Here is a 20,494-nt window from a genome sequence, read left to right as displayed (position 1 = left end):
CAGACTAAAGACTTCAACTTATGTAGTCTGATGCAGTATTTCACAGATTTCCATATACTGCCTACTAATGAAACCAATTAACTAAATGCAGGACACGCACTGACACGTTTAATAGTCAACTTAGGGTGAACAGGCCAAGCGCAGTGGCTCACACCTGTAATCCTAGCAACTTGGGAGGCCAGAGCAAGAGGATCCCTTGAGGCCATGAGTTCAAGACCAACCTGGGAAACACTGCAAGTTCCCATCTCTGAAAAACAAACAACAACAAAAAGGTAAGGTGAACAAGTACCAAGGCAGAATTAGAGATACAATGTGTTCACCTTTAGGGAATTTAGAGCACCTCTGGTGAGGCCAGTAGAACAGGCTTTTTAAAAAAAAAATCACCTTGTGACCCCCACTCCTGCCCGCCAGAGAACTACCCCCCTTTGACTGTAATTTTCCTTTACCTACCCAAATCCTGTAAAACGGCCCCAGCCTTATCTCCCTTCGCTGACTCTCTTTTCGGGCTCAGCCCGCCTGCACCCAGGTGAAATAAACAGCCGTGTTGCTCACACAAAGCCTATTTGGTGGTCTCTTCACACGGACGCGCATGACACTTTCAAGGATAGAAGCAAAGGAATCCAATGATTTATTGGGTTTTTATTTTATTTTGTGTTGTTTTATTTTATGATTTTGCTTTTTAAAATCTTTGATTGTATGTTCCGGGGTACACATGCAGGTTTGTTACACAGGTGCGTTTTGTGGCATAGGCGTTTGGTATACAGATTGTTTAATCATTCTGCTAATAAGCATAATACTCGATAGGTAATGTTTAAATCCTGTCCCTCCTCTGACCCTCCACCCTCAAGTAAGCCCCCGTGTCTGTTGTTCCTTTCTTCATCCCCAGGTTTAGATCCCACTTATATGGGAGAAATGTATTTGGTTTTCTATTCTATGGCTTAGTTTGTTTATATTTCTATGGGTCAGTGTGTTTAGGATTATGACCTCCAGCTCCATCCATGTTGCTGCAAAGGACATAATCTTGTTCTTTTCTATAGCTGTATATGGTGTGTATGTACCACATTTTCTTTATCCAGTCTACTGCTGATGGCCATTTAGGTTGATTCTATGACTTTGCTATTGTGAATAGTGCTGCAATGAACATATGTGTACATGTGTCTTTAAGGTAGAACAATTTATATTCATTTGAGTATATATGCAATAATGGGATTGAGGGGTTGAATGGTACTTCTATTTTAAGTTCTTTCAGAAATCACCAAACGACTTTCCACGAGGCTGGACTAATTTACATTCCCTTTGTGTGTTCCCTTTGGAAAACAAGTTAAGAATGCTTAAAGTCTTGACCTTGAGTTAATGGTAAGATAGTGCTTCTAAGAGCAGAAAATAAGAGAATAATTTGTAGGGGCGGGGGACAAGAAAGAAATAAGTGATTTGGATCTGGGAATGATGATTTTGGATATAGTTTAGCTTGGACCGGTAGACAATATTGGAAATGTATAATCATTGTCAGGAACTGGGGATGGGGAAATGGAAAATTGTTCTTCAGTGGGTATAAAGTTTCTGTTATGCAAGATGAATAAGTTCTAGATGTCTGCTGTACAACATAGTACACATGGTTAACAATACCTTATCGTGTGCTTTAAAAATATGTTAAGAAGATAGATCTCATGTCAAATGTTCTTACAAAAAAACCCCACAAATGAACATAAGGACATTTTTTGAGGTGTTGGATATGCTTAGTACCTTGGTTGTTATGGTATCACGGGTGTATGCATATGTCCAAATTTATCAAGATATATGCATAAACATGTGAAATTTTTGTATCTCAATTATACCTAAATAAAGCTAAAAAAACAAAAGGACAAAGAACTAAAGTTGGAAGAAGCCTGTGTTTGGCTGAGGGGTGGATGAGGAGATATGAAAGAAATAGTGGATGAGGAGATATGGAAGAAATTAGAGAAGAGATTAAGATGCAGGCACAACTGAGGAAATAGGCTTTCAAGATAAAACCACATTCCTGTGATAACTGAGAAAAGGTAATTGGAACAAATAATTGATATTGAAACTTTTGAGAATGGGTGTTAGTTATGCTGATGGACTAGAAGTCAGAGGGTAGACATGGCAAGGTATAGGGGGCATGAATTTTGAAGTGCGACAGGCCTGAGCTGGAATTTCAGTTTTGCCACTCACCAGCTGTGTCAATTAGGCCATGTTACCTAAGAAATGATAAAGGGGGTATTACCACTGACCCCACAGGAGTTTGAGACCAGCCCGGACAACATGGTGAAACCCCATCTCTACAAAATATTAGAAAAATTAGCCAGGTGTGACAGTGCATGCCTGTAGTCCCAGCTGCTTGGGAGGCTGAGGTAGGAGGATCTCTTGAGCCTGGGAGATGGATATTGTAGTGAGCCATGATTGTGCTACTGTACTCCAGCCTGGGTAACACAAACACAATTTTTACCATGTTTGAGATGCTGTCTCAAACAAAACAAAACAAAACAAAACTAACACCCTGATGGATAAAGAGCCTGGATGGCAAAAGATCAAGAATTTAGGATTCAATGCACAGGAGGAAAAGTTAGTCTTAGAAAGGAACATACACTTCTTTGGTGACTATTTGGAAGGAGAAGAGCATAAACGTATTTTTATGTGCCTAGAAAGGAAGCAGTAGCACTTTTGAAAGGATGTGTCTTCTTGGTGAAAGAACAAAGTTGTTTGCTATGTGAAGCAATGATGAAGAAGTGGAGCTTAGTAAAGTAGAAAAATTTGAAAGCATATCATAAAAAAGACTACAGATGTTAGTAGAAAAGAATAAATAGATTGCTCATCAAGAATGAAAGACAAGTGACGGAAGTAGAGTCAAGATAGAATTCACGATAATTTAGGAAAAGGTAGACTGGTAACCCATTTTCTAAGAATAGTAGTGAATCCCAGGGAGCTGCTTCGGTTATCCAAGTAGAGGGGCCAGAATCTAAGGTACATCATGATGAGAAGATTGAGAAGAAGGTGAGATAAATCAGTAACATGGCCAAAAATTGGCTGAGTGGCAGTGAACTGAAATCACTTTTCATATTGACTCACTAAAATTTAATCTACTATGGAGAGGGCCTTTATAAGCTTTTGAACATCAAAAGAGTTGAATAGGAGCTCTATTTGATTATTCCCAGAAATGCATGATACGTAGAAGGGAGTAGCTAGGTCTTGTAAAACGTGATAAAAGTGCAAACAAAGAGGAAACGATGAAGCATGCTTTAATCCCAAGGCACACATGAAGCCAGGGCGTGTTCTAGAGCAGCAGGGACGCACCCTAACATGCAGGCATGTTGAAAGATGTGAGTCTCCTCATGGACCTCTGCTTGAGTAGAACATGAAATGGTCATTCCTTTAGCGCTCTGAACCAGCTTTCAAGGGTAGAAAATCTTTGACAGAGAATCATGTAAAATGCAATCAATGTAAAATGAAAAGGAATGTATGACTTTTGAAGAACTTGATTTTCTTAAACTTGATAGAGGAGAAATTTCCTACCTTTTGGAGTCAGAAAAAAGCAAAGGTTTTCATCATAGCAGAAGACTAATGGCAGTTTCTGAATGGAATGAACCGCCTTGGAGTAAGGGGTAACAACACCAGCACTGGGAATCTGCGGTGGGCTGCTCGCCTCCTAAGGGACAGCAGGTGTTGGTGGGTTATAAAACCTTAAGGCCAGATAAACCTACTGTGCTTCCTATCTTTGTTATCCTTATTCATTTGTTCATTCATTCATTCATTTGAGTACTTACCATATGACAGGCAATAATGGACTAGGTACTCGAGATTGACAAGATCATCATTCTGGTGGAGCTTGTACTCCTGTTGGGAGTGGGATTTGAGGGACAGAACACAGTGACTCCTCAATCTGAAATATTTTTTATGTGTGTATATGCCTAGGCATGTGTGTATGTATGTGTTTTGAGTGTAGGCCTAAGTGTGTGTGTGCGCATGTGTGTGTGAGAGAGAGACAGAAAAGAGAAAGAGAGAGAGAAGTCAGAGAGAAAGAGAGGAAGAGAGGACAGAGAGAGAGAGAGAGAGGTACAGGGAACAGGTAGTGACTGTGCATTTCCTTGGCCCTGCCAATTTCCATACAAGGAAAATAACTACCAAATTAAATATCCTTGTGGGACTACTCTTGACATAATGAAGTATAAGTTCATGAAATAATGTTTCCTGTTTTGTGTTGTCTAAGGTTTCCTTGTTGCTTATCAAAAAAAAGAAAATGATTTTATATGGTCAAGATTACTGTGCTGAACTAGATACTCTCTTAATGCTATTAATGGGATGATAAATTTGCCAAAATCTTTATGGAAAGCAATTTGGCAATATATATTAACTATTAATATGTTCATGTCTTTTTAATATGCAGTTTTAAGGAATTTATGCCAAGGAGAATAACCTATGATGTGGACAAACAAATGTTCATCATAGCATCATTAATAACAGAGATAAAATGCTAAAAATTTAAATTATATATGAATAGAGAAATGATTTGTCTTGTTATGGACATCTACAGTATGAATATTATGTAGATAATTAAAATTACGTGCTCAAGGAGTTTTTAATGACATGGGCAATGTTTTATGATATATATGTTATAAAAAAAGAACAAGATACAAATTTTTATATTTTGCCTATTCTTAATATTTAAAGCAGTTCTATAAAATTAGACAGAAGAAAATGGGCCACAATGCTTTATGCTTTAAGCATTTTCCACAATTTCGTACATGTGACTTTTATATTCAGAATTATCAACAAATATTTCTTTTAAAAAAACCCTATGTTAAAGCAGGAGCTAAATGCCTCTGTAATTATCCCACAAACCATTGGTCCTAATCTGCAATGATCTGGAAAATCAACCCTTACACATATAACCATAATATCAATTCAAATTTTTGCTTATGGATTCACCAGATGGCTGTATTTTAGTGCTATGAGAGCAACTTTCTTTTCTGCTTTTCTTTAGAAAGTTTGTTTCTACCTTTTTTACATGGCAAGGCCCGTCCTTGGTCTGTGCATACCAAATGCAGTAAAGTGGTAGCAATGTCCTTCATGGGGCTATGGTTTTGTGGGAAATGATTTTAATTAAGTAGAGAGAAAGCACAGGATATGCTATTTTAAGATTAGGGAACATTTCTTAAAATGTGGCCCTGAAATCTTTTGCATCAGAGTAACCTCCGATACTTGCTAAAATACAGATTTCCCAGCCTACTAAATCAGAATCCTAGGATGGGCCCTGGTAATGTGTATTTTTAAAGATAAGCCCCAGGTTATTCTCCTGAGATTCTTGAAGAACCACCAGCTGGGGAGGTTAGGTTTAGAAATTCTTGTATGGGATCTGTCGCTCCAGTGTTAATAAGTAAAATTAGAAGTGTTTTTCGATTACATAAACCCAAAATACAAATCACTTTGCTTCTTAGATAAATCAGAATTGGAGGATGGGGCCTACCTACTGCTCTACTGTAATCTTGTTAAAGAGATTTACATTTGGAATTTATTGAAAGAGCAGATACCAATGGACGATAACATTGCTAGGAATAGTGGTAGGATGAGTGTATAGGTGATTTGCTCTGGCTAGAAAACAGCTGTCACAGGTTCCATTTCTTCTGGGGTATCCTTTAAGGTGGAATCCTTGGCAAAATCAATGTACATCAGAGTCCATAACTCATAATGAAATAGGCTTCCATGGGGAACTGTTGTACCCTGAAGCATGAGTGTTAAGTCAGATACGCTTGCCACTATGTGGTATGGTCTGATTGTTTGTGTCCCCCAAAGTTTATATGTTGAAACTGAGTGCCCAAGGGGATGGTATGAGGAGGTGAGGACTTTGGGAGGTGATTGGCCAGGAGAGTGGAGCCGTCATGAATGATACTAGTGCCGTTAAAAGAAGTTCTAAAGAGCTGCTTTGTCCCTTTTACCATGTAAGGTCACAGTTAGAAAATCCTATCTATAAGGAAACACGCCTTTACTAGGCACTGAATCTGCTAGCACCTTGGTCTCGGGCTTTGCAGCCTCCATAACTGTGAGCAATAAATTCCTGTTATTTATAAGTGACTCAATGTATGGCATTTTGTTATAGCAGCACAAATGAACTGTGATACTATGTGTCTGGAAGATGTAAACAACTTGAGAACTTAGGTTTTTCTTAGGTACAATGGAGATAACACTAGTACCAGATTAGTGATGAAAAATGTTATGCAAAATATTTAGCACAAGCCATGTTATGCAGTAAGTACTTATAAGTGTTTACAGTGACGACTTCACAAGAGCTTAGCTGTAAAAGTTTGGGAAGTCAGGTTTTTCTAGTTGGCTTGGAAGACCATGTTAGTTGTCAGACAAGCCAGGGATTTTGAGTTACCCCAATTCTTGAGGGGAAGGAAGTAGAGTGGAAGAGGATCCAAAATTACTAATAGTCCTTCATGTGAGCTAGATTTTTGATATCTGTTGGTTTCGTGGAAAATCCAAACCTAATGTCATTTATTGAAATTCACCCTCTCGTGGATGGTCCAGTACTGAATTGAGTTATGTAAAATATCATTTGTGGAGTGATATTCATTTGTATACCTTTTCAGTTCAAAACAAAGTCAAAAGTCTCTCTCTCTCTTTCTCTCTCTCTCTCTCACACACACACATACACACACACACACACACACATACACACACACAGCCTTAACCCTGGCCACCTCTCTATTATTTCTGGAATCCCATATTCTATAAAACTATTTTAGTTTCTAACAAATGTCTTGGTCTTTATGATGGTCACCACCATGAAACACAGTTACTTTACACTTTCTTGCATTATTCATAAATATTCCCCGAGTAAAATTACTTGTTACACTTTTCCCATTTAAATTTGCATTGGGTAAGTGAGAGACATCTCCACAGATTGCTCAATTTTAGGAAAATAACCATTCCCCAGAAACACAAACGAGACAAATCAAGATAGTTACCAGGAGCAATTCTTTATATTATCCAGTTGCACAACACACTTCTTGAATAAATGACATATCCTAATTTAGGATACATCACCAGATTCAAGTCAGAGAGTATTCTCTGCCAGTCAATAAGAGTGCGGGTCACTGGAAGATCCCTTCGTAGAATTTTTCTCAGGGCTTCATTGGATAACTCCTGTAATTCTTCCAAGACTGCAGCTTGAAATTTGTTCTCTTGCTCTTCCACAAGCCTTGCAAAACTTAGAGCCAGTTGAGCTTGGTTAACTATTTCCAAGCTTTCTTTCAGGTCCTTGGATATTTCAATATGAAGGTTGACACACCTGAAGAAGTGAGCTTGCACAAATATTCTTCCTGTTACTTGGGTTAGAAATGGGTTAACTTGGAAAATCCATTTAGATTTCCAAAGTCCATTCCAGCACTCTCCTGTTTCATAGTTGTGATCTTCAATGCAAGCTATCAAGTACTCCTTACTTTTGACAGTTTTCCTCAGCACGTTGCAATTTCCTTTTGGATAGTGGTCATTCACATACAGTTTTAAGGCGCACAGAACAACAACTCTCAGATATTCTGTCTCATTCCGAATGATACCGTGACTTTGGATGTCTTTCAGCTGATTTTGAAGCAGGTCATATCTGAAAGAAAGTTTGCTTTGATGGTCAAAAAATCGGTAGTCGCCCATTACATTGTGGTGAGACAAGAGTACTGGATTTCCATCGATGCAGAGTGGTACAGAATATTTTTGGCAGTGTTGGTGGCCTGCACACTCACCTTGATGGTGCATAAGTTTTTCATCACGGATAAGCAGACAGAGATCATCAAAGGCATTTACAAATTCCCCTGGAGGTGCCTGTAATAACAGTCTGCGAATTACTCTTTCCTTGTCCTTCCTGCTGAGCACGCTAAGTGTCATGTTTGGTTGCAACAGAAGCAAAGCTTCTGAAATGAAGAGTGTTCAAAGGATAAGAAAACATTCCATGAGACACCTTTCCCATCAAGGTGTTAACATTGAAGCTGAAGGTTATTGTGTCTACCCATGAAAGCAGGCAGTCTAGGAAGGTCTGAGCCTCCCGATGAGGTCATAAGAAGCTTTCCTTGTGAAGTGTGGAACCTCTGATGATATCACAATGGGTATTCAGACCAAAAGGAAAAAATGACAGTCACCTGACAGTGTGGTGCCCAGCCAACCAGCTATACCTATTTTGAAGATTTTAAGAACTTAGCCTCCTGAACAGTCTTCTTCGAAAGTGGTGTGTCTCTGTGTGCATTATATGTTGTCAGGGATCTAGAGAAGCAGCCCAAAGTTTCAAGAGTGACAGCACTTTGCAACTTCAGGAATCACAATGGTGTTGATTTATACTCAGGCTCTCAGAGCAGCCACCCAAACCCACTGGAAGCACATTACATTGTGATGAAAGCTTCGAGGGGTTTAAACAAAATAGTAAAAAATAAAATGAGATACAATGGCAGTTCATGGAAAAATGCCAGACATCAGGGAAAGCTGCATTTTCAAATATTGTGGGTTTGGAGATGGTCAGAATGTAAGAAGCCAAACAGTTTCAAGGGCAGGGTAGTGCAGGTACTACATCTTGCTTATTGTTTCTACGGTGAAGTGTGAGCTAGCTTCAAAGAACAAAGGCGACAAACCACTGTGTGTTCTCTGCTTTCTCCCTAGAAAAGTGGTAACAGCTGAGGAGTATCAAGAAATTATTTTCTGCAAAGGGGCAGAGTTAATTGTATTTGGAACCCGTAACAGCACCTATTGGGGAAAGACTTCTAAGTGAGGAGAAACGGCTCTACAGGTCATGAAACTATGGAAATGAAATATCCATTGAGAGCTTCTTTCTGCCCCTCTTCTTTCTCCTGATTATCCTCTTTACTTGATGCTGTTATTCTTTTCGAAGAGTTCTGAATTTAAATCCTCTTCATTTAAGCTGAACTGCTTGTTCGATGTCTGTTCTGAGCTTTTCTAACTTTCCTTACATTCTGGTATCTTTTTCTTACAAGAAAATGAGCTTTATTTATTCTATTAAGTCATAACTATTAAATTTAAGGAGATCTCAATACATTTTAACAATCTGAAACTGAGTAGTTTTGCACAATTTTTACCTATATCTTTTATAATTTTGGTGATAATTGTCATTATCTCATTTCGATCTTAGTTTTTCAAATGGAAGTGTCCTAACTTTTGTAGTTTATCTATGATAAGTAAGCTTTAAACATTTTTTTTTTGTTTTCTCTTTCATACCAAATATACACTTACCATGGTATTTTTGATGCTTTTTGATGGTACTTAAAATGTTACTGTCTTGAGTGTGTGTATAGCTGGGCATTTGACTAATGTAGTAATAATAACTTTATCAGTCATGGTTACTATTTATTGAACACTAAGTAGCAGAAACCGTGTTCAGTGACATATTAGGAATTCATCTAATGCTTCCACCTTCCTTAAGATTCAGGGTTAATATGATCACCTTTCTGGATTAGAGAACTAAAACAGAGAGATCAGGTGAGAGATGATCTTGAAGTCTGGTTGCCTCCCAACTTCATGCCTTCAAGCAATGGATTGTAATAATGTTTTAATGTATTTTCTAAGTAATGACTTTAATTCTCAAATTTTAACTTTAATTCTTTTTTTGTATTTTTATTGTGGTATACCCTTTCATACCTTTTCTATAGCATAGTAACTACTTAATTTTTTTTAAAAAATATTATTTATCATACAATTATCCTATAACTTACTTTAAGCATATTCTTTAAAAATAAAAATAAGTACAGTAAATCAAATGTTTCTTTAGGAATTTTAAATACTCAGTGCCTTTCTATGAGAATTTCCTTAACTTTTTGTGCTTTCTACATGGTTTTTGTCGAAGATTCAGGATGACTTTAGAGGTGGAAAAATTAATCTAGAAAAAACTCAGAGGTTACTTGAAAAATTAGATATTCGGTGCAGTTATATTCATGTGAAACGGATATTTAAGGTAAGATGATATCCACCCCCTGCCTATCCTATCCTAGGAGGAACTTAATCCAATGTGAGTAAATGTCATATAAAGGTTAGTCTCTTAAGAAGAAAAACAATTAACTATACTAACTATATTTACAATCAAGATGGAGAGCATTTCGGTAGAAGGTAAAATTAGTTGTTGAGAAAATCTGAAATAATACCAGGAAATCAGTTTAGAATAATTTCCTGAGAATACAGAAATGCTAGCATTAAACCTAGGATTGGATGTCTAACTACATCTAAATAATAACGGTAACTGTATTAGATGTTAGTGATTTATAGAATCAGTGGTGAATAAGCCGAAATTTAGCAGAAGGGAGGAAATAATACAGATTAGCACAGAAATAACTAAAATAGAAAAGAAAAAAATTAGAAGAAATTGAGGAAATTGAGACTTGTTTTTTTGAAAAGTTAAATAAAATTGACAAATACTTAGTAAGAGTATGACAAAAAGAGAGAGGACTCAAATAAATAAAATCAGAAATGAAAGTGGAGACATTACAACAGATTTCACAAAAATGAAAAACACATAGGGACTGTTATGAGCAATCATATACCATAAATTTGAACAATCTAGAAAAAAAGAGAAATTTGAAGAAACATACAACCCATCAAGATTGAACCAAGAAGAACTAGAAAGGTTAAAGAGACCAGTAGCAAAAAGGAGATTGAGAGGCTGGGTGCAGTGATTCATGCCTGTAATCCCAGTGCTTTGAGAGGCCAAGGTGGGAGGATCACTTGGGGCTAGGAGTTTGAGATCAGCCTGGGTAACATAGTGACACCCTATTTGAAGACTTAATTAGTAATCAAAAACTGCCCAACGAAGAAAAGTCCAGGACCAAATGACTTCACAGGTGAATTCTACCAAAGATTTCAAGAAGAATTAATACCAATCCTTCTGAAATGCTTCTAAAAAATTGAAAAGGGAACACTTCCAGTTTTATTTATAAGGTCAACATCATCCTGATACCAAAGCTGAACAAAGACACCACAAGAAAACAAAACTTTAGGCCAATATTGCTGATGAACATAGATGCAAAATTGCCTGACAAAATAATAGCAAACCAAATTTATAGCACTTTAAAAGGATCATATTCCATGACCAAATAATATGTGTCCCTGGCATGCAAGCATGGCTCAACATACAGAAATCAATCAATGTAATATACCACCTCAACACAATGGAGTATAAAAATCACATGATTATCTCAAAAACATAGAAAAAGCATTTGACAAAATTTAACTCCCTTTCATGATAACTCTCAATAAATTGAGTATAAAAGGAACTTAACATAATAAAGTCCATATATGAAAAGCCTACAGCTAATATCACATAAAATAAACTGAAAAAAATTTTTCTAAGATCTAGGAAAAGGCAAGGATGCCCACTCTCACCACTTCTGCTCTAGATGGTACTGGAAATCCTAGCCAAAGTAATTAGTCAAGAAATGAAAATAAAAGGCAATTACACTAGAATGGCAAAAGCAAAATTATCTCTATTCACTGATGGCACAATCTTACATGTAGAAACTTCTGAAGATTTTGTCAACAAACAACCAGAAGGCCAGGTGTTGTGGCTCATGCCTGTAATCATAGTACTTTGGGAGGCTGAGGTGGATGGATTACCTGAGGTCAGGAGTTCAAGGCCAGCCTGGCCAATGTGGTGAAACCCCATCTCTACTAAAAATACAAAAATTAGCCAGGCTTGGTGGTGCATGCCTGTAATTCTAGTTACTCAGGAGGCTGAGTCATGAGAATTACTTGAACCTGGGAGGCAGAGGTTTCAGTGAGCTGAGATCGTGCCACTGCACTTCAGCCTGGGCAACAGAGCGAGAGTCCTCAAAACAAAAAAACAAAACAACAACAACAAAAACAACTGCTAGAACTATTAAATTCAGTAAAGTTGCAAGATACAAAATTAGTATGTAAAAATTTGTTGCATTTAAATTCATTAACTCTGAACTATCCAAAAAGAAATCAAGAAAACATTTTCACTTACATTAGCATTAAAAAATATACAATGCTTAAGAATAAATTTAACCAAGGAAGTGAAAAACTGGCACGCCAAAACTGTAAACCATTGATGAAACAAACTTTAAAAGTTACAAATAAACAGAAAAACATCCCATGTTAATATATCCGTACTACCCAAGGTGATCTACAGATTCAATGTAATCCCTACTAAAATCCCAATGACATTTTTGTTTTGTTTTTATAGGAACAGAAGAAACAATCCTAAAATTCCTATTGGAACCAAAAAAGACCCTGAATAACCAAAACCAATCTTTAAAAAAGAAATATAAAGGTGGAGGCATCACAATTTTTGGTTTCCAAATCTGTTTAAAATACTGTAGTAATTGAGGCAGTATGGTAGGGGCATAAAAACAAATATATAGACCAAAGGAACATAATAGAGGGCCCAGAAATAAACCCCTTTATATATAGTCAACTGATCTTCTGCAAAGGTACTAAAATACACAGTGAGGAAAAGAGTAGTCTTTTCAATAAATGGCACTGGGAAAACTGGATATTTACATGTAAAAAATGAAATTGGACTCTGACCTTATCCTATACTCAAAAATCAACTCAAAGTCCATTAAAGACTTAAACTTAAGACCTGAAACTATGAAACTCATAGAAGAAAATAGGAAAAAAGCTTTTTGACATTGGGCTTGGCAAGAATTTCTTAGATATGACTCCAAAGGGATAGTAACAAAGACAGGTAACAAAAACTTGTCTAAAAATAGAAAAGTGGGATTACATGAAACAAAGTGGCTATTGCACAACAAAAGAAATAATCAACAAAAATGTAAAAGCAATTTACAGAATAAAAGAAAATATTTGCAAACCACATATCTATCTGATAAAGGAATAGTATCCAAAATTGAATCCCAGAACTCAATAGAATAAAAACCCCAAGTAACCTGATTAGAAAACGTGCAAAGAGATTGTATAGACATTTCCCTAAAGAAGCTATACAAATGGCCAACAGGTATATAAATAGGTGCTCAACATCACTAATCATCAGGGAAATGCAAATCAAACCACATGAGATATCACCTCATACCTGTTAGAATGATTATTATAAAAAGTATAATAGAAAAGTGTTGGCAGGAATATGGAGAAAAGGGAACTCTTATATACTATTGGGGTGAATGCAAACTGGTACAACCACTGTGGAAAACAATATGGAGGTTCCACAAAAATTAAAAATAGAACTGCCATATAATCCAGCAATCCTATTTCTGGGTATATACCCAAAGGAATTGAAATCAAGAGATATTTGTACTCCCATATATATTGCAGGATTATTTTACAATAGCCAAGATATGCAAGCAGTCTGTCCATTATGAATGAATAAAGAAAATATGGTACGTACATACAATGAAATATTACTTATCCTGAAAAACTAAAGAATATCTTGTTATTTGTGACAACATGGATAAAACTAGAAGACATTATATTAAGGGAAATAAGCCAGACACAGAAGGACAAATAGTGCATGACACCACTTATGTGAGGAATCTAAAACAGTCAAACTTATAGAAGGAGAGAGTTGAATGATAGTTACCAGGGCTGAGGGAGGGGAAAACAAGGGAGTGTTAGTCAAAGGGTATAGTTTGTCCCAGTGTGCTACTGAACAGCATTGTACCCGTGATAAATAACACTGTGTTGCATATTTAAAATTGTAAGAGGGTAGATCTTAGATTGAGTATTCTTATCACACACAAAAGTAATAAAGAGGGTCCAGGTGTGGTGGCTCACGCCTGTAATTCCAGCACTTCGGGAAGCTGAGGTGGGCAGATCGCCTGACCTCACGAGTTTGAGACCAGTCTGTACAACGTGGTGAAACCTTGTCTCTACAAAAAATACCAAATATTAGCTGGACCTGGTGGTGTGTGCCTGTGGGCCCAGCTACTTGGGCTACTTGGGATGCTGAGGTGGAGGGATCCTTTGAGCTCAGGAGATAGAGGCTGCAGTGAGCTGTGATGGTGCCGCTGCACTCTAGCCTGGGTGTCAAAGCGAGACCCTATGGGGAAAAAATAATAAAGAGGGCAGAAGGAAACTTTTGGAAGGAATGGATATGTTTGTGGCATAGATTGTGTTGATAAATTCATGGCTGTATACTTATCTCCAAACTCATCAAGTTGTATACATTAAATATGTATACTTTCTGTGTGTCAATTATACCTCCATAAATTGATTTAAAAAATCAAGAAGGAATATATAATCTGAAAACATCTGTTATTTCACTTATTCCCCAAGAGAAAATCATCCAAAAATTATCTTTGTTTGAAGAACTAGTAGGAGGGAAACCTGGCTCAATTCTGTCACTAGATGACAGAAGGAAGGATCATTAACAAGATTAGGAAAAGCCACGTTAGCTGAATTTTGTACTAGGAAGATGTCAAATTTCTTGGAGAATCAGGCAAGAAATCTAGACTGGCCAATCCAGATCATTAGGAACATTAAAATCCTGAGTATGATTTTGTTTTTTGAACGTGAGTACTCAGATGACACAATCTGTGTTGAAGTTGTTATTGGTTACACAAACTGGGAAAGATCTGACATTTTACCCTCCTTGCAAGCTAACAAATTGGCCTGATGTAGCTCCGTGGAAGTTGGTGGAAGCAGGCTTGTGGGTCAAAAAAAAAAAAAAAAAAAAAAGACAGCTTATTACTCACAGAAATGACAGTTGTCAGAGTATTAGCATTTTGATGTTATTTCCCCAAGCCCCAGTTTTTGAGGTGTGGTATGAAGAGGAACAAGTGATGCACAGTGGGTTGGGTTATAGAACAGTTACCTTAAGGTTAAGGAACTCGGGCCTTTTATGGTGGGCAGTAGGCCTACTTGATCTTTGCCCTGTAGATTGTCATTGTCATTATTATAGGGAACAGTAAACAAAACTGCTTTTTTTCTCTGGAAGGGGACTCTATCTTTACCAAAGCTGTTCGCTATACAAATGTCCTTGAAAATCTAGTATGGAAGAAAAGCAATCAATACCTCTGCTCAGAAAACACACAGAAACACGAGAGACCTATGGAGAACTGTCTTCCAACAACCACTTCTCTCAAGAAGATTTAGCCCTCAAGTTTACAAAGCACAAAGAGGAGGTTAAAAAAGAAAAGCCGTGCTTCTCAGGACACCCCAGTGAAAACAAAAGTTGCAGAACTGTTTCTCTGAATCCAAGCAGTACGTGTGGCCATAAAGTATCAGAATTTTAATCAATTCATGACTAATACCACATTCAAAGAACACAAGTTTTTATGAAAATCTTTACATGCAGGATTTTTCCTCCGGTAGTATCTTCCAAAGGGAGAAAAGCTATTGCTTCCCGATTTAATAAAATTTGCATTAAAGACAAAATAAAAATAGTAATATATTGAAATCTGTATCACACGTGAAATGTTGTAAATATTATTCAGTGATTATCAGGTTTCTTTATGTTATCTTCAGGGCAGAGATATCTGAAGTGAAATTTAGTAAAATACATGCCATATTTAAAAGCATTACATAGGATGCTCGACCATTGTTAAAGTACAGAAATGGCTCACTAATTGAAATGTATGATTATGGACATGAGCAGGCCTGAAGATCTATTGTTTAGCAAAGCCTTTTTGGAGTGGCTATGAAAATAATATTAATTATAAAAATTAGAGAGGCAGGGTTTGCTAAGAATACTTCAAAAACCTCCTTAAAATAACTGTAAGTACTTTAGAAGCATAAATTACTTATACAAGGCTGATAATCATGATAAACTATTCTTATCTATTAACATAATTCTAGAACCACTAATTTAAAACTTTGTCGCCTAGGCTAAATTGCCATGTAAGCATTAACATGTTGATTAAGTAGAATCCTTAGGGAAGGTGTATTGGTTAACTGTATTTTATGGATAGTTGAAGATTAAGCTTCTTACACATTCAGCTCACTTACTTCAACTCTTGTTGCTAATTTTTTCTCACTTTATGGATGCACCTTTTCCCAGAGTAAATAAAATGAGTCCTAATCAATCTTTGGTGATCAAAATCTTCTAGTCTCTCAGAGCACTAGAGATTCTTGGCTCAGGCCGGGCGCGGTGGCTCAAGCCTGTAATCCCAGCACTTTGGGAGGCTGAGATGGGTGGATCATGAGGTCAGGAGATGGAGACCATCCTGGCTAACACATTGAAACCCTGTTTCTACTAAAAAAATACAAAAAACTAGCCTGGTGAGGTGGCGGGCGCCTGTAGTCCCAGCTACTCGGAAGGCTGAGGCAGGAGAATGGCGTAAACCTGGGAGGCAGAGCTTGCAGTGAGCTGAGATCTGGCCATTGCACTCCAGCCTGGGCAACAGAGCGAGACTCTGTCTCAAAAAAAAAAAAAAAAAAAAAGAGATTCTTGGCTCAAAGACATCCTAGTTGTTTACTACTTGGCAAATTAAAAGTCTCCCTGTGCAAATTTCTTAATCCATAGAATGGGACTACTAACATAGCTATCTCACATGATTGTTGTGGATATTAAAAAAGATATTATATATGAATGTACCTAGTACCAGGCATGAACAAAGTAAGTGCTCAATAAATATATGTAGACACTGCATCAGTTAAGTATACACAATTGAATTACATTTGTTCATTTTCTAAGTAGCTGACGTAAATTCTGACATGAGTTTATTTTCTTACAAGGTGACATTTTATTATAAATTTGAGTAAAGAAAATAAAACTTTATGATCCTGGCAATATATTCGAAACTTCTTTCTACAAGATTAATTATTGATTCATGGTTTGAGCAGCAATTCTCTAAGATTTTTAAAACCCCTTTACTAAAAAAGACTATCGCTTTTATCATACAATAGTGTTTATAGCATTTAAAATATTTTATAGGAAATATATGTTATTTCAATACATAGTATGAGTGTTGGATTACACTTTTGATTGTTGGCTGAGTAAGAAATAGTATCCTTTGTAATTTCAGAAATGTTTTTATAGGATTTGCCCTGAGTCTTCCAATTCTCTAAGGAATTAATAGCCACTATTAAATCTATAGTATGTGCTGACACTCTGTAGGAAACTGTGAATTGTAAAAAGTGAATAAAGTGTTATCTCTCTTTTAAGGGCAGAAAAAGGAATGCAGAAATTACTGTTTTATAAGTAGCTTATAATATATCTCATGGGTAATACTAGCAGGGAATCTGAGAAGGGACTCTATTTAATTTGGGCTTTTATAGAAGATGCCATGATGGAAGTGGCATTCTTGCTGGACCTTAAATAAGAAGCAGTATGTATGGAGTATGTGGAAAGAGTGCATGGAGAATAAAAAGTAATCAAATATGACTGGAGTACAGGATGCATGAAAGGAAGTGGTAAGAAATAGTTGCAAATGACAGTTATAGCCAGACGATGGAAACCTTGAACAGTAGACCATGGAAATTATACTTCCTTTTGTAGGCAAGGGGTACTCACTGAAAATTCCTGAGTAAAGAAATATTACATATTTTAGGATAAATAACACGGCACTAGTTAGAATGGATTGGAAGCTAGTGTTCAGAAAGAGAGAAATTATTTCTCTACTGATTCTGCCCTACCTGGAATCAACTCAGCCCCTTATATTCTGTTTGGTTCCACCTCAAGTTTATGGTTTCTTACCTTAGTTGGTCCTCCACAATGTAAACTTTTAAAAAGTCTCATCTAGAAAATAAATAGCACCATATTCTCTTCTAATGTTACATTCTCTGTTTTAACAGATAAACCAAAAGAATCCTTTACATTTCTTTCTGCACTTGTTCAATGATCCATTGCAATCCGTTTTGCTTTCATACCTATCTCGAAGATCTTTTTAGGTCAAAAATGTTAAATCCACTGGTTAGTTTCTCTGTGCATTTCACTTATCCCTCTTTTTAAAAAATTTCCTTGTTCTAACTTCTATGACATCATTCTCTCCCAATTTTCTCTTAAAATTTGTGACCAGTCCTTCTCCTTCTGTCGTGTGACCATTCCTTCTACTCTCCTCTTAAAGTTGAGCTCTTTATATCCTTTATTTTTACATTACAAACTTTTCCTGAGCTATCTTATTGACTCTCAATGGTTACTTCTTAAATAGGAATAAGTTCCAGGTTTTCTATCCTGAACTTCAAAGAAATGTAAATGGCACCATTTATTCATCATCTGCCATAATGTAGACACTGATTAGGTTTGGCACTCATTTTATTAAAAACATACAAGGAAGTTATTGTTACCTTCTTTTTACACATAAGGATATTGAGCACAAGAATGTTGATATAATTTCTTCATATCTCACATAACAATAGAAACTCATGTCTGGGTCTGTCTAACTCCAAAGTTATTATTGTACTTTCTTCTATAGCTTATTGTTTTCCTCTATCCCTAACCCACAACCATTTGCCTACTGGCTGTCTCTGCTTAGATGTTGTCTCAGATGTACTTCAAATTTAATATGTTTAAAGTGAAACTCATCTTTCCCTTTTAAACTGTCTTTCTTCCTCTATTTCTTTGCTTGGTGATAGCAGCACCGTTCTCTCAGTTATCTAAGCAGAAATTGAAGAGATTTTCAGATTCTTCTTCTGACCCTATCTTTTTAGGTTCATATACTTGCTACACCATGTCAATTGTCTTGAACTACTTACTACTTATTGTGGTCGTCAGACCAGAAATGAAGCTGATTGCATTTCAACAAGTCCCAAGGTGACTCATATGTACATCAAAGTTGGAAAAATCCTACAGATTGGTTTGTTTTAAATCCCAACATCTACCTTCTACACTGCTGCCAGAGTAATCTTTCTAGAACAAAAATCTATGTGATTTCTCTCTTAAAACTAGTCAATAACTCTTTATTCTTTCCAAAGAAGTCTAAGTTTCTCACTGCGGCTTCTGAGGACCCCTGGGATTCAGCTGTGCCTCCTGCCTTATCTGCTCCTGCAGCTTCATTAACATTCTCTCCAATTACACTCTTCTGTTTTGTACTTTGTACCTTCATTTGCTCTGATCTTAACAAATAGAATTAGCCCCTTTCCTCCCTAATTTAGGCAAATATCTTCCTTCTCATCTCTGAAGATTTAGCTCCAGGATCACTTTTTCTATAAAGATTCTCCTTTGACACTCCAGGAAGAATTGTCCAACTTTCCTTATTGTGTCTATTATCTATAAAATTTATTTTATTTTTAAAATTAAAAAAAAAATTAGAGACAAAGTCTTGCTCTGTCACCCAGGCCAGAGTACAGTGGTGTGATTATAGCTCACTCTAGCCCTGGACTCCTGGGCTCAAGGGATCCTCCTGCCTCAGCCTCCAGAGGAGCTGGGACTACAGGCATGCACAAATGCACCTGGCTAATTTTTTTTTTTTTTTTTTTTACATTTAGAGACAGGGTCTCATTATGTTGCCCAGGGTGGTCTCAAACTCTTGACCTCAAGTGCTCCTCCCACCTTGACTTCCCAAAGCTTGGGGGTTACAGGTGTGAGCCAGTGTGCTCCGCTACAAAGTTTATATTTCGGCAGCTATACACTTCCATGCCTACTTTCTTTTTTTAGACTATCTGCTTCCAGAGGGCACTGACAATATGCTACTTTTACATCCTTATTACCCAGTATACTATCTGACTCATATATTTGGTAAAGAGGAAAGGGAAGAAGAAAAGGAAAAAGACAAAATTGTCAAACAATTGAAACTAGTGTCAGAGTCTGGGAAAAAAGAAAGTGGCAAGTCCTGTCATTTCCTGTAATATAATTTGAATGTATTTAGGCTTTATTTTTTGTATAATTTTAGATACAACCAACTTTAAAATGCTGTATCTTACATTAAAAGTCAATTCTGTCTTGATAAATCAGCTTTCTCATCACATTATTTATTTTAAATAACATTTCATATTTTTACTAGCAAACTGAGCATTGGAAATGGAAGATGGTGACAACATGGAAAGCCTTCATTCTGTTTTCTGAAAGTGTACCAGAATGACAGTCAATAGAATTATTTTGTATTCTTTTTTCCTTGTTTATTCAATCATTCATTTAAACATATAGTAATTAAGCTCCTACTCTAGGTAGGTCCAGTAGTAAGCATTGGGAATAAAAGGAATAAAATATCTACCTTCATGATGTGCACGGTCTTTAAGTATATGGTGTATTTCTGAATATATAAGACAGTGAATGAATTGTTTGGGAAAGTGCTTTTTGTAATGCTTTGCAAAGAATAACCACTTAAGGAACATTTTTTAAAGAGGAGAAAAATGATTTCTCTTATTATATGTTGTACTTTTAATGATTAATATGAAACATTTTAAAGGTGGTAGTGAACCCTGAGGTGGGAACTGAGATTTTGCATATCTTCTGGAATATGCATTTTTAAATCTCTTTTCCTATCCTCCTTAAGTCTAGGGAGATACTTAACTCCTTTATCTAATTATTGTCTAAATGCACTTATTTCATCAGATTCATAAAACTGGGTGGTAGGCCACATTCTGAATATCTCCAGTCAGGCAGGCACTTTTTTAGGTCCTGAGGATACAAGAAACA

At 36.5% G+C, this 20,494-nt stretch overlaps 2 protein-coding genes across 4 annotated transcripts in view; one reads left to right on the top strand and one right to left on the bottom strand.

Moving 5' to 3' along the window:
- Positions 1-6,973: 6,973 nt before the first annotated feature.
- CAPZA3 (capping actin protein of muscle Z-line subunit alpha 3) lies at positions 6,974-8,094 on the bottom strand. The gene has a single exon (XM_050746817.1). It carries the CDS (start codon positions 7,891-7,893, stop codon positions 6,994-6,996), a length of 900 nt encoding a protein of 299 aa, XP_050602774.1. The 5' UTR covers positions 7,894-8,094; the 3' UTR covers positions 6,974-6,993.
- Positions 8,095-8,115: 21 nt separating this feature from the next.
- The window catches only part of PLCZ1 (phospholipase C zeta 1), a 53,640-nt gene continuing 41,261 nt past the window's right edge, over positions 8,116-20,494 (top strand). The window contains exons 1-3 of one of the 3 annotated variants that reach the window (XM_050746814.1): positions 8,261-8,559; positions 8,656-8,806; positions 9,840-9,961. In XM_050746814.1, the coding sequence (XP_050602771.1) occupies positions 8,794-8,806; positions 9,840-9,961 (135 nt within the window). In that variant the 5' untranslated portion in view covers positions 8,261-8,559; positions 8,656-8,793. Of the gene's footprint in view, positions 8,231-8,260; positions 8,560-8,655; positions 8,807-9,839; positions 9,962-20,494 lie in introns of those variants that run through there. The other 2 variants (XM_050746815.1, XM_050746816.1) reach the window with 2 other exon arrangements.

This window comes from Macaca thibetana, chromosome 11, assembly GCF_024542745.1.
Source record: "Macaca thibetana thibetana isolate TM-01 chromosome 11, ASM2454274v1, whole genome shotgun sequence".
NCBI classification, from domain to species: Eukaryota; Metazoa; Chordata; class Mammalia; order Primates; family Cercopithecidae; genus Macaca; species Macaca thibetana.
This window is presented reverse-complemented; position numbering and strand designations above follow the sequence as displayed.

Bases quoted from the DNA above. Each gene is read 5' to 3' on its own strand.
- CAPZA3 (XM_050746817.1), bottom strand. From the start codon at position 7,893: ATGACACTTAGCGTGCTCAGCAGGAAGGACAAGGAAAGAGTAATTCGC.